Source organism: Gadus morhua, chromosome 11, assembly GCF_902167405.1.
Source record: "Gadus morhua chromosome 11, gadMor3.0, whole genome shotgun sequence".
Classification (NCBI taxonomy): Eukaryota; Metazoa; Chordata; class Actinopteri; order Gadiformes; family Gadidae; genus Gadus; species Gadus morhua.
Window position 1 is genome coordinate 24,167,220 of NC_044058.1, and position 13,041 is coordinate 24,180,260.

At 44.7% G+C, this 13,041-nt stretch overlaps 3 protein-coding genes across 10 annotated transcripts; all 3 read left to right on the top strand.

Annotated features, from left to right (window-relative positions):
* Positions 1-32: 32 nt before the first annotated feature.
* On the top strand, positions 33-2,009 carry lamtor2 (late endosomal/lysosomal adaptor, MAPK and MTOR activator 2). Of its 2 annotated transcripts, XM_030369826.1 has the most exons (5): positions 33-194; positions 270-378; positions 865-1,027; positions 1,126-1,215; positions 1,403-2,009. In XM_030369826.1, exons 1-5 carry the CDS (start codon positions 128-130, stop codon positions 1,457-1,459), a joined length of 486 nt encoding a protein of 161 aa, XP_030225686.1. In that variant the 5' UTR covers positions 33-127; the 3' UTR covers positions 1,460-2,009. The 2 variants fall into 2 exon arrangements, with proteins under 2 accessions (XP_030225686.1, XP_030225687.1); XM_030369827.1 differs by having other exon boundaries at positions 80-378.
* Positions 2,010-3,336: 1,327 nt separating this feature from the next.
* rab25b (RAB25, member RAS oncogene family b) lies at positions 3,337-8,180 on the top strand. Of its 7 annotated transcripts, none has more exons than XM_030369844.1 (5): positions 3,337-3,485; positions 4,950-5,145; positions 6,080-6,273; positions 7,402-7,482; positions 7,819-8,180. In XM_030369844.1, the coding sequence occupies exons 1-5, from the start codon at positions 3,449-3,451 to the stop codon at positions 7,860-7,862; spliced, it is 552 nt and encodes a 183-aa protein (XP_030225704.1). In that variant the 5' UTR covers positions 3,337-3,448; the 3' UTR covers positions 7,863-8,180. The 7 variants fall into 7 exon arrangements, with proteins under 7 accessions (XP_030225704.1, XP_030225702.1, XP_030225707.1 ...); XM_030369842.1 differs by having other exon boundaries at positions 7,838-8,180; XM_030369847.1 differs by having other exon boundaries at positions 6,080-6,265; positions 7,838-8,180.
* Positions 8,181-8,430: 250 nt separating this feature from the next.
* Positions 8,431-12,957, top strand: rab11al (RAB11a, member RAS oncogene family, like). Its single transcript, XM_030369837.1, has 5 exons — positions 8,431-8,762; positions 9,751-9,946; positions 11,159-11,352; positions 11,725-11,805; positions 12,208-12,957. The coding sequence occupies exons 1-5, from the start codon at positions 8,723-8,725 to the stop codon at positions 12,345-12,347; spliced, it is 651 nt and encodes a 216-aa protein (XP_030225697.1). The 5' UTR covers positions 8,431-8,722; the 3' UTR covers positions 12,348-12,957.
* The last annotated feature ends 84 nt before the right edge of the window (positions 12,958-13,041 follow it).

The following is a 13,041-nucleotide window of genomic DNA, read 5'->3' on the forward strand; positions in this document are numbered from 1 at the left end:
TCTTCCAATGACGAAATCCCTTCTGAAGGCGCTAAATTCCTCTTCATCAGCCTCATCTACAGGCTGCTTTTGTAATAGGCCTATAAGGTGATGTAGTTATTTAATACAAGACAACTACAACTGGTAAATGAGCGCAGATATACTACAAATCCCACAATGCATTTTGAGGAACATACGGACCAGGGAAACATCAGGTGACAAAACTGCGAACTCGCTTTTCCTTGTGTGTTTTTTCATGTAGGATTTAGTAGTAACGGTGTAATTCACAGTGTCATTTAGTCTATTAGTCCCGTCCAGTCACCGAGGAGCGATGTTACGACCGAAGGCGCTGACGCAGGTCCTCAGCCAGGCGAACACTAACGGAGTACAGAGCACCCTGTAAGTAGGCTAACCGAAGCTAACACACTGAGTCGCCTAACTGAAGCCAGTACAATGTGATTAATTGGAGCCAGGCGTGGTTGGTACGGGTAAACAGATGAAGACGCAAACGGCTGCTGCTATGTGTTGTTGCCGAGCTGATGTCACTGTAGTACGTGTTTAATTTATAGAAGAATGTTTGGTCTATTTAAACTCCACTCCCTTTATGCCCCGTGATGTTCTCCGAACTGTCGCCCTCCGAACTGTCGTTACAAGCATCTGTGATTGACTGGCAAAATAGGTTACCCGAACCAATTAATGATGCGATAGCCTGGTTAGTCGGATGAGAGTGGGAACTAATTAGTAACTAATCACGCTAAAATAATAGCAATTACATTTGACCTACAGCACCTTTTTTAATCACAGACAGGGAAGAGTGGAATATTGTGGCTGTATGAGATGGATCCAGTTTGTTTTAAATTCAGTTTTGCGAACTTCTTTGAATAGTTTACTCAACAACGAGGGATCCCTGCTGGCTTACTCTGGCTACGGCGACACCGACGCCAGAGTCACCGCGGCCATCGCCAGCAACATCTGGGCAGCATACGACAAGAATGGGCACCAAGCCTTCAACGAGGACAAGCTCAAGTTCATCCTGATGGACTGCATGGTGAGAGGCGAGCTAGCTGTAGCATTGTTCCTTTATGTTGTGCCTCTTTATTCTCGGTTCTCTCCTTTTTTAATTGTACATTCTTTCCTTTCTTTCAGGAGGGCAGAGTCGCTATCACCAGGGTGGCGAACCTGCTGCTGTGCATGTACGCTAAAGAAACTGTTGGTTTTGGAATGCTGAAAGCTAAGGTAAGCTATACAGGTAGCGTGTACGTGGAATAAACCATTGGCTTTGGATGTATTTATAATGTCTTATTGATAATGTATTGCTATTTAGTACTGATATTGCATCATAATATGTTTATTTATTGAAAAGTATTCACTGCTACTATTTCGGTAATGTTCGTTGGTGTTGATGAAGTGGCTCTTCTTTCAGGCGGAGGCTCTGGTGGATTACCTGGAGGAGCCTTTGACCCAGGTTGCAGCCTCTTAGCGGGGTCCGGCACCCTACTCGGCCCCCTCTTCCCCTGCCGGCAACCCCTCTCCTCGGCCCAGCCAACCCCTGCTCCCCTCGGAGCCTCCTCCTGTCCTCAGAAGCTCTTCGTCATCGCTCTTCCTCTGCTCCTCAGCACCTCCTCTCCTCCGGAGCGTGATACATGGACTGCTTTGGCGTCTAAAAGGACTGTTTCCCTGTGTATTCAGAGATTTGATTTGTATGTATTTGGTCGTCTGTTTACGTTTATTAAACTTCTGTTAGTTTGATTTAATGACACTGATGCAGCTGAACAGCGAGATGCATCTACAAATGATTGCATTTTCACCTGTGAGTTTCTGGTGAGGGTTTGGCCAAATAAAAATATTCTGTATAATTTGTAATTTTGTGTGATCATCTATCTATATAATATATAATATATAGCAAAGTATGATCATCAAGGAATACAAAGACACCTGGAAACCGTGATTCAAAATGTTTTTGTGTTCTATTTTCATAATAAAATTGCAGATGTGCCTGACGATTGTATAATAAACTGTCGTGTACAACACCACGCGTGTTTCTGTTGAGCTGAGGATTTGTGGTGTGCTTTTCAGAAGACCCATCCTGCTCTGCAAGTTCAAAATTGAATACTTCAGCAGAACCCATCAAAAGAATCGTGCTTAAAGTGCTTCAAAACAGGAATCCGTAGTTAAATTTTTTCCCTCCTGGCTATGTAGCGGAGAATGGGAAAAATACTGAACAAGTGGCAAAGCCAGTGAAAAATTTGCATCCACTCGCACATACATACACATTATGGACATTAAGTTTTAGGCTTTGAAGAAGTACAAACAACTCAGAACAGCGATCCTGAGTTATTCCATGGATGAGATTATCTGACCTTGAGATTTCTCTTTTGATATATACCTGACAAGCCATTTGGTAGGTAGTGGATACATTCACCTGTGTTTTGTCATGGCCTTTTTAGGTTTGTAGGTCCTTTAAATTTAGAGGGTACAAAAAAGGGCAGAAGTGTACCAATTAGAGCACAGCCCCTATCATCATCAAGCCATGTTTTATTTTTAACAGTTTTTCCAATTGTTATTGTATTCTACTGGTATCAGTCGGCATTTTTAGTAACTCCCATACGTTTGATCACAATTCAAAACATGCAGGGAAAATTAACATAACAGAGTTTAAAAGTAAATGGCGACCCTAATGTTTCTCCAGCAGGTGGCGTTACATCGCTTAGCGTCTCCGTATAGAGTGGCGAAGTCACGCCCCTTCCGGTAGAGCCCATGGGACCTATGAGATCGAAAAATATGAATGGGTTTCAATGGAGAGAAAGTAATTATCTTCTGATCCCAGTCTTTCTATGCCCCGGATTACACATATGTTGTTTGTGGATTTGAATTATATGTTTTCATGTCAAGAGTTTGACCGTTTATTGTGCAATGGTTCAGTTAAAGTCTGTATAGAAAACACAAAGAGAACCACCACATGTCTCATGCCGTCACGCTCCCTGCGACTGGCGTGGACAAGACCGACAATCTCCCCATCCACATAACTGAAACTCTCCACATGCCCGTACTTATAATGGTTTTCATCCTTTTATCCTCCCCTTGGAAAAAACCTAACACTATCAAACCTCTTCAGGAAAATGTTTTGTTTTCTTTGCATGAAAATTTATCATTTAAATCCACAAACAACTAATGTGTAATCTGGGGCATATACAGACTGGGGCCAGAAAATAATTACTTTCTCTCCTTTGAAACCCATTCATATTTTTCGATCTCATAGGTCCCATGGGCTCTACCGGAAGGGGCGTGACTTCGCCACTGTGAGTCAATGACCAAGCTCCGCCCTCAACCCATCCAAGCTCCGCCCCCAAACTGCCTTCTTCCCGTTGGTCAATTGATTGTCGTTCCCACCATGACACCATCACAGAACTTGTGTTCTCTCGTGTCCCCTCTTAACAGATTCGGATCTTAGAAGATTCAGTACAACATCATGGGCTCAGAATTTGCCTACAACTTTGTCTTCAAAGGTAAATATTTTAACTATCTTATTTACTAAATCTGACAATGTCCTTTTAAATTGTTTTCGATTATTTAGAGATTTTTCTTGTAAGAATATTATAGTTTTATATTAGAGCAGTGTGGAATAGTTTTCTATTAGAGCACATATGGATTTAAAGTATAACCTTTTATTTTTTTATAAAGTACCCCAAAAAGGACAAGCCAGGCCACGTTGTCATAGCGACCTGTAGTAATCTTTACATGAGTTACCCAGTAGTTTATAGTAGGAAAACATTCACCCAGTGAGGAACAAGTAAACATTCCGTTACTGTTTATACACATAATTATAATGAGGGCTATCACTATCTGCCTTATGCTTCATCAACACACTTTAAACAATCATCCTGTTTTTACCTATGGTATTATCCCATAGTTTTAACCTATAGTTTTAATCTATGGTTGAAACTATAGTTTTAACCTATTGTTAGAACTATGGGCTAATACCAAGGAATTGCCCAATTGAATATCTCTGGATATTAGAGATTATATTAGCTCAACACCTTGCTTTTGTACACCTTAATTTATAAATGATCTCAACATCTTGATGGGGCGCCATGTCACGCCCTTTCCCATTCCTCTTGTTTAACAAGAGTAAATGTGTTCCATGATAAAAGACTGCCCCTATCTTCAGTCTAACCTTCTCAACCAAGGTCCTAGAAACCACTGAATGTGAATGAGCCAAGCACAGGACTTCAAGACATGCTCAAGAGATCTTTCTTTAAGACAAGCAAGGCCACAGTAAAACACGCCATCTTTCAGTATGGGAGTGAATAGTGTCTGTCTCCCGACTCAACAGAGGAGATAGTTGACACAGAGGATAAGACAAAGACAGGAGAAGATAAAGGAGATATAGGACTAGAAACTTCAATCCCCCTTTATCTGCCAACAATCAGATCCGTTGAAACACCCAGCTCAGATTATGTTGTACATTCTCTTATGCACAGACATGCTTACAGGGGAATAGTGTAACCTAGTGCACCTTACCTGTTCTTACCCACTGCAGAGATACAACTAAGTGTTTTTTCCCTCTGAAATAGGATAGATAATGCTTGCCTAATATTAACCCTAACCGGGCTAACACTCTTCAACGGGATAAGGCTTTCCTATTAACTCTAACCTTAAAGGTGCAACGTGTACGATTTGGCCAATTGGCAAATTATTCCTCCACAAAGTAGATGTCAGCATTTGACCAGAAATCGGTGTTGTCCATCTTTATTGTAAAAAAATAAGGGAAAATGAAGTGCCCCCTAAAGGTCTTTGGACCCTCCTCTTCCTTGCCCCTTCCCCCTCCCTCCAAAGCTTCACCCCACTGAATATAGTGTAACGCTTACCGTTTGCAGTGAATCTGTGCTATGGCGTCACAAGGCACAAGGCCTCAATATTTACCCTGAACGTAAAACTGAAATGACTCCGGTTCCCCCCCTCCTCTCCAGTGGTGCTGGTCGGAGAGTCGGGCGTGGGCAAGACCAACCTGCTGTCTCGATTCACCAAGAACCAGTTCACCCTGGACAGCCGCGCCACCATCGGGGTGGAGTTCAGCACCAAGACCACGCAGCTGGGCGAGGCTAGCATCAGGGCTCAGATCTGGGACACCGCCGGCCTGGAGCGATACCGCGCCATCACCTCCGCGTACGCCTCAGCGCTAACCCCATGCAAACAACGCTAAGTTAATGCCATGTTAAAATCATGCTAATACTGTGCTACAAGGAATGAACACTATGCCAAAAACAAATTAATTCTTATGATGACAAAAGTCAATACAGTACACATAATGTTTAACACCATGGTAGTTATACTATTCTACCACTCTACTATTAATATGCTACACAACTACTTTATTACTACTATACTATTATGCTTGTTTACTATTGCCACACCACTACTCTACTACTACTATGCTACTTTGCTGGTTTACTATTGCCATACCACTACTTTACTACTACTATATACCTTTGGTTGGTTACTATTGCTATACCACTACTTTACTACTACTATACTACTATGCTGGTTGACTATTGCCATACCACTACTTTACTACTACTTTGCTGGATACTATTGCCATACCACTGCTTTACTACTACTATATACCTTTGGTGGGTTACTATTGCTATACCACTACTTTACTACTACTATACTACTATGCTGGTTGACTATTGCCATACTACTACTTTACTACTTTGCTGGTTTACTACTGCCATACTACTACTTTACTACTTTGCTGGTTTACTACTGCCATACTACTACTATACTACTTTGCTGGTTTACTACTGCCATACTACTACTATACTACTTTACTGGTTTACTACTGCCATACTACTACTATACTACTTTGCTGGTTTACTATTGCCATACTACTACTATACTACTTTGCTGGTTTACTACTGCCATACTACTACTATACTACTTTGCTGGTTTACTACTGCCATACTACTACTATACTACTTTGCTGGTTTACTATTGCCATACTACTACTATACTACTTTGCTGGTTTACTATTGCCATACTACTACTATACTACTTTGCTGGTTTACTATTGCCATACTACTACTATACTACTACTCAGGTATTACCGAGGAGCAGTGGGGGCGTTAGTGGTATATGACATCACAAAGAAGCCCACCTATGAGTGTGTAGAGAGATGGCTGAGTGAGCTGTTCGACCACGCCCACCCTCACGTGGTCGTCATGCTGGTCGGCAACAAGACGGACCTGGAGTCCGACCGGTGTGTCGCCACCGAGGAGGCCAGGCGGTACGCAGGTACCCCTCCTCCAAATACACCTCCTCCAAATACACCTCCTCTGAATCATCTCGTCTAAATACAACTCCTCAAAAAAACTCCCCTACAAAACCTGTTCTAAACATACCCTCTCTACAACACCACTACAACACTTTCCTTTAAAGCACTACCAGGTACACCTCTACAACATTGTCCTGACTATTCATCCCATAGATCAGCTTCGCTACAAAAGCACCTTTGAAACACTATCAGGTGCACCTCTCAACCCTTTAAAACACTGAGGTACACCTTCTCTACAACACCTCCTCTAAACACTATCAGGTACACCTCCTCTTAAACACCGTAGACACCTCCTCTACCAGTTAAACCTCCCCTAAGGGCGCACTCACACTAGGCAAGTTTGCCTGTTCCGTGCTGCAGGAAGATTCAGCACGATTCCCCCCCTCCCCCCTACCCACTCCCCCCGCTGGCCCGTGGTCACCCTGGCCCGTGGTCACCCTGGCCCGTGGCAACCCTGGCTCGTGGTCACCCTGGCCCGTGGCAACCCCCCAAAGGGAGCACGGGTTGTATGGCGGTGAGGGTGTGAGGGCTCGATGGCAGCATACAGCCGGTTGAACATGTGCCTGTTCTCCCGGTGTCGTCGCTCACCCATCTCCCTCTGGGACGACATCCACCCAGCGAACGTCTCCACCTCACGGCTCTGCCGCAGCTGGCCACCATGGGGTCGCCGCCGGTGGTATCACTGCGCGGGGTGGTCCTCTTCCTCTTCCTGCTGGAGGTTGGAAGCCTCGTCACAGGCGGGCTGGCCGTAGAGGCGGTGCTTGATGTTGTTGATGAGCTGGCAACAGAAGGGCTCCTTGCAAGGCCTGTGGTTTCCCCCTCCTCTGACAGTGATGACCCTATCAACGCAAAGGGGGGGGAATTGTAAAAGTAAATATGAACATTGTTCAGAGAGGCAAATGGAACTATACTATTCACATCTTTTCAATGCATAGATGCAAACACATTAGGGGCTGTACAAGTACTCAAGTGACCTTCTGGGGGAATTTAATGTCATGTTCGCCCTGGGAAAACAATTGGTTCATTTTAAATACACGTAACATTGCTAGTTATGTTAGCTGAGCAGGCTTCAATCTCTGTCCCTCTAGAAAAGAAATCTCTGCTGTTTGTGGAGACATCTGCTTTAGAGTCCACTAATGTCGAGGTAGCATTCAACAGTGTCTTGTCAGGTAATATATTATAACAAATAACCTGTATCGAAGTAAATATTTTAATATTGTAATTTTATTGTAATGTGATAGATATCTGATAGTTTGGATTTTAATCTGATAGTTTGGATTTTAATCTGATGTTTTATCCTTTTATTTTTTTTATCTATTGTAATATTATCCTTATGGGATGGTTTTTAATTGGCTATTAATCTGATAGCATTGTTTATTAGGCCTACCTCATGGTATCGATTGTAATCAATTTGTAAACTGATAGTATGGATTATAATCTGATTGGGATCTGATATTTTGGATTTTAGTCTGGTAGGAATCTGAAGATATGGATTGTAATCTTAGGTGTGCCGAATGTTCCCAGAGATTCACAGGAGGCTGGGTCGTAAGGAGGTGATCCAGCGAGACTTCAGAGCTCCAGTGTCCCTGAGAGGCCAAACCAGAGCAGACGACAAGAAGCCCTGCTGTAGAAACATCTGAGCAGGCTCCTCACGTCATAATATCAGACAATAGATGGATAGATTTGATTCATCCCATTCATAACGTAGGCCTACCATAATACTATAGTATATGGTACGCTATGAAAGGGCTACCACAATGATTTTTATTCATTGATATTGCTTAAAAAACCCGTTTAGAACTTATTTTTATTTTGCAGTTGTGTATTACATGTTGACCATAAACATTAAAACTCCGACTTTAACTAATTTCTTCACTAAATTCTTCTTTCTGTGTTTGGAATGTTGACGCTCGTTGGAATAAGCTAATATAAAGCTAGGTATATTGGAAAACAACAATTATTGGTTATAATTGTGAACAATGCTACTGTAGTGCAGCTCGGGATTCAACACGTCCCATAAGCAGCGACGACTAACCAATCAAAGTCGACAGCAAAGTGGACCAATCATATGATCACATGCAGCCAGGTGTCGCTGGTTTATGTACCAAAGAGAACGAGCAAGAGGCGGGACTAAGCCATTCACCTCTGGGATCCCGCAGAGCGAGGAAGAGAAAACTTGGATGATAGTAATTAGTTGGTAGTGTTGTTAGGTTGAAACTGAAGTAAATTGAGGACCTGGAAGAGGTTTATTCAATTGAAGAGTTAATGCCAGACCGCGGGGTAAAAAGTAACGTAACAACGTGTGAAGTTTCAACGACCTGTAGACTAACAACCTCAGCCCGATAGCAGACGTTGGATCGTGTTGAACTTCTGTCCCACAGACAGCTATTCAGAACCAGCGGAGGAACGATGTCAGCCAAGGAAGACGAATATGACTATCTGTTTAAAGGTGAGCGGTTGTTTGTGTTTTCTCTTTTCGATTTGCTCGTAGGTTATTAGAGCATTTATCGGCCTTTGGTCAGCTTCAAACGTCGCATTTACAATTGAAGCAACAAGAATCTGCTGGAGAGGTTTTGACATTTCAACGACTAGTGTCGCAAAATTAATGAAAGAGAGTATTGATCAATCCACGCCAGGTCGCAATCAAACTGTCAAAACCCTCATCCCGTTGTGTAAATGACCATAATTCACCCGAGTTACATCGACCACCGTTTTACATAACAGCGTACTGAGCTCGTACTTTCTGTAGGCTACTTTTCAATATCTGTTTAACCATAGAGCCGTGAATAGTTTATACTCTGAGGTCGTATCTATATTAAATTCATAAAGTTATGCCAATATTACTGTCATATATCCCTTTCAATGAGTAAGTTATATGAGTTATTTTGTCATTAAGGCTATAGGCTATGTTTCTAATGTATCGACAAAGCGACATGAATCAGCAGTTGAAACCTAAACAAGCCGGTGCCGTCAGACTGGAAATACCTGCCGAGTGTGCGTGCGCACCCATCGAGCCGACAAGATCAGATGACGTCATCCTCTTCCTATCATCATATTGTCCAGATTCCGTTTTTATCATGCTACTCATTGATCACTGATCATGTGCTCATTATTGTAAACAGCACTGTGGCTTTTGTTCAAACTTTATTATTAGTGTCAATATAACTATCTACCTATCTCGTCATAGTCTATATAATTCTTAGTGTAGTAGTTACAATCATATACATTGTAGACCACCTCTCATTCAAAGGAATCCATCTCAAAGTTTCTTTACAATACAGAAATGACATGCACAGAGTGCTTTACATAAAAATATAGACATAACATGAGCATAGTCGATGTGATACAAGATGGAAGATAAAACCCAATTAATCCAAAATATACAATATAAATGAATACACTCGTTATATGCATCTCTCTCTTCTTTCTTTCTCTAGTGGTGCTCATCGGAGACTCTGGCGTAGGGAAGAGTAACCTGTTGTCTCGTTTCACCCGGAACGAGTTCAACCTGGAGAGCAAGAGCACCATCGGGGTGGAGTTCGCAACGCGCAGCCTGCAGGTGGAGGGCAAGACCGTGAAGGCTCAGATCTGGGACACGGCCGGCCAGGAGCGGTACCGGGCCATCACCTCGGCGTAAGAACCCCCCTCCCGGACCCTGACCCCATCACCTGAGTATAAGAACCCCCCTCCCGGACCCTGACCCCATCACCTGAGTATAAGAACCCCCCTCCCGGACCCTGACCCCATCACCTGAGTATAAGAACCCCCCTCCCGGACCCTGACCCCATCACCTGAGTATAAGAACCCCCCTCCCGGACCCTGACCCCATCACCTGAGTATAAGAACCCCCCTCCCGGACCCTGACCCCATCACCTGAGTATAAGAACCCCCCTCCCGGACCCTGACCCCATCACCTGAGTATAAGAACCCCCCTCCCGGACCCTGACCCCATCACCTGAGTATAAGAACCCCCCTCCCGGCCCCTGAGCCCTGACAATCACCCCGACCCCTGACCCTAGCCCTGAGAATAGGAACCAGTAGCCTAACTTATCAAAACCCAAATTGTATCCTTACCCCACCGAACCCTGACTTTACCAAACCCCAGCTGTAACCTAATCCTAACCTTTCACCACCCAACCCATGACACACTAAGTAACTAAGGCTTAGTTATGGTTCCACATTGACTCACCGCAATGACCACGCAGTCGCTTCCACGTAGTCATGAACCTGTTATGGTTCTGTGTTGGGTTTACTTCGGGTATACGTTAATGGACCAATCACAGCCCTTGCTGCTGCGTCACATCGACTCATGGTTAAAAATCTTCGGAGGCGCAGGTCAAGCCCTTGCGGTGGAGGCAAGGAGGGTCCGCAAGGACGTATTGGGTCCGTGAACCCCCTTGCGTTGCGTCGACGTCCAACCATAACTAAGCCTTAAGAACATCCTTGGGTCAGTGTGGGCCGGTGTCGGTAAATGTAGGTCAGTGTAGGGCAGAATCGGTCCGAAAGTCGGTCTAAATCTGTGAAAGGGCCAGACCTTCACTCTGAGACCCTGATGAAACATGGCTTGAGAATGAAGCCTTGGGCTGCTCGGTAACGGGGACATATTACACCACCAGGTGGGAGTGTGATTAGCCGTTACAAGCCGTTTTTGAACATCTGCCCCATATGACATCACAAGTGGGCGTGTCCACCTAGATGTGTGACAGAGCGATGAGCAACGTTTGCTACGGTACACTGGGTAGGCTGGCAGACTGATCCATCCAGGACACATCTGGGCTTGTAACGGCTAATCAAACTCAATGTGTAATGTGTCGCCTTTAAGCACCCCCCTGTGGCGTTGGACAGGTATTACCGCGGGGCGGTCGGCGCACTCCTGGTCTACGACATCGCCAAGCACCTGACGTACGAGAACACCGAGCGCTGGCTGAAGGAGCTGCGGGACCACGCCGACAACAACATCGTCATCATGCTGGTGGGCAACAAGAGCGACCTGCGCCACCTGCGGGCGGTGCCTACCGACGAGGCCAAGGCCTTCTCAGGTAAACTCACCTGTGCAGGTGACCGCACCACTATGTCACTTAACGGTCCCATGTGACACCACCAGGTGTGAGAGTGATTAGCCGTTACAAGCCGTTTTTCTGCCTCTTCCTATGTTTTGGTGACATCACAAGTGGGCGTGTCCATCTAGTTGTGTGCTGGATGGATCAGTCTGCCAACCTACCCAGTGGACCGTAGCAAACGCTGCTCGTCTATCCGTCACACATCTAGGAGGACACGCCCACTTTTGATGTCGGAAAACATCGCTACACGACTTGTAGCAGCTAACACTCGCGCCTGGTGGTGTAATATGGGACCTTTAAAGTTAATAACCATAGCAACGGTATTGACCGTGTTCTTGTGTGGTTCTCCAGAGAAGCATGGCCTGTCTTTCCTGGAAACTTCAGCGTTGGACTCCTCCAATGTGGAACTGGCATTCCAGACTATTCTCACAGGTCAGTACCCCCACCCCCCCCCCTCCCCCGCCCTACACTTTAATCGTTAATCTAGTCTTCATTCTAAAATGATTAGAAGAGTTGAGGTTCGCCCCCGTTATCACCACTAGGTGGCAGCAGCAGTCCTTCAATGAACATAGCTGAGTTTAAGTAGCAGGACAGTCAAATGACCGGTATACAGTTTGCAAGTACAGTACAGCAGAATACAGGGAAAAGCAACATACAACGGTATGTCATGTGGTTATTTAGATTTCATTTTAGGTCAACTCCACACTGAGAGTATGGAGCAGAAACACACACTACAACACACACTTCATGGAGCTTGTTCCAGTTGCTTGTGTGACTTTTATCCAACGAGCAGCATTTATTTGAGTAGTCATCCAGTCACCCGTCTTCCCCCAGCCATCTACAACATGATGTCCCAGAGACGGATCACTGGACGCCCAGACTCCGACTTCTCTCCCGGGTCCAACGTGGTTCCTATCACCGTCCAGCCCACACAGAACCCACCCAGACAGAACCCCTGCTGCCAAAACAACTGACACTCCCCCGGCCCCGCCCCTCAGACAGACAGACAGGTGGGAAGACAGACGTACCATTACATCATGGTTGGTCAGTTCTACTGATTAGTATAGCTGGTTTTACTGGTTGGTACGATGGTTCTGCCGGTCAGTGTAGCTGGTTCCACTGATTCTATTGGTTAGTAAGGCTGGTTATGCAGGTGAGTATAGCCGGGTCTGTTGGTTAGTAATATGGTTATTAAGCTGGTTAAGTTATGAATGGGAAATGGCAGAGGGCCGTGTCATGCTGCATGGATGAAGGTAAGAAAGACTACAAGTTTGCTTAAGGAGATGAAGGATGAGATGAAGGAGGTGAGGGAGGAGGAGATGAAGGAGGTGAGGGAGGAGGAGATGAAGGAGGGGAGGGAGGAGGAGATGAAGGAGGGGAGGGAGGAGGAGAGGAAGGAGGGGAGGGAGGAGGAGATGAAGGGGGGGTTTGGGGAGATGAAGGAGGTGACGTCGGTGGAGTTTGGGAGGAGGTCTGTCCATCTTTTTGTCTACTGGAAGGCAGACGTCTTTTTATTCTTATTTCTGTATATTTGGACTGCATGTGTATAAATAAACAGTATTTGTTGATAGATCGACGCATATATATTTGTTCTATTTGACTTCATCTGAAATAAGAAAAGTGAATTGTGGGGTGATGATTTTTCATTGTATATTTGATATTAAGGAA

Excerpts from the sequence above, each read along its gene's own strand:
- lamtor2 (XM_030369826.1), top strand. The coding sequence starts at position 128 with ATGAGCGCAGATATACTACAAATCCCACAATGCATTTTGAGGAACATA. Across the intron at positions 1,028-1,125 it reads TCATCCTGATGGACTGCATG|GAGGGCAGAGTCGCTATCAC; the intron begins GTGAGAGGCGAG and ends CCTTTCTTTCAG. Across the intron at positions 1,216-1,402 it reads TTGGAATGCTGAAAGCTAAG|GCGGAGGCTCTGGTGGATTA; the intron begins GTAAGCTATACA and ends CTCTTCTTTCAG.
- rab11al (XM_030369837.1), top strand. The coding sequence starts at position 8,723 with ATGTCAGCCAAGGAAGACGAATATGACTATCTGTTTAAAG. Across the intron at positions 9,947-11,158 it reads TACCGGGCCATCACCTCGGC|GTATTACCGCGGGGCGGTCG; the intron begins GTAAGAACCCCC and ends GGCGTTGGACAG. Across the intron at positions 11,353-11,724 it reads CGAGGCCAAGGCCTTCTCAG|AGAAGCATGGCCTGTCTTTC; the intron begins GTAAACTCACCT and ends GTGGTTCTCCAG.
- rab25b (XM_030369842.1), top strand. The coding sequence starts at position 3,449 with ATGGGCTCAGAATTTGCCTACAACTTTGTCTTCAAAG. Across the intron at positions 3,486-4,949 it reads CTACAACTTTGTCTTCAAAG|TGGTGCTGGTCGGAGAGTCG; the intron begins GTAAATATTTTA and ends CCTCCTCTCCAG. Across the intron at positions 7,483-7,837 it reads ATTCAACAGTGTCTTGTCAG|AGATTCACAGGAGGCTGGGT; the intron begins GTAATATATTAT and ends GAATGTTCCCAG.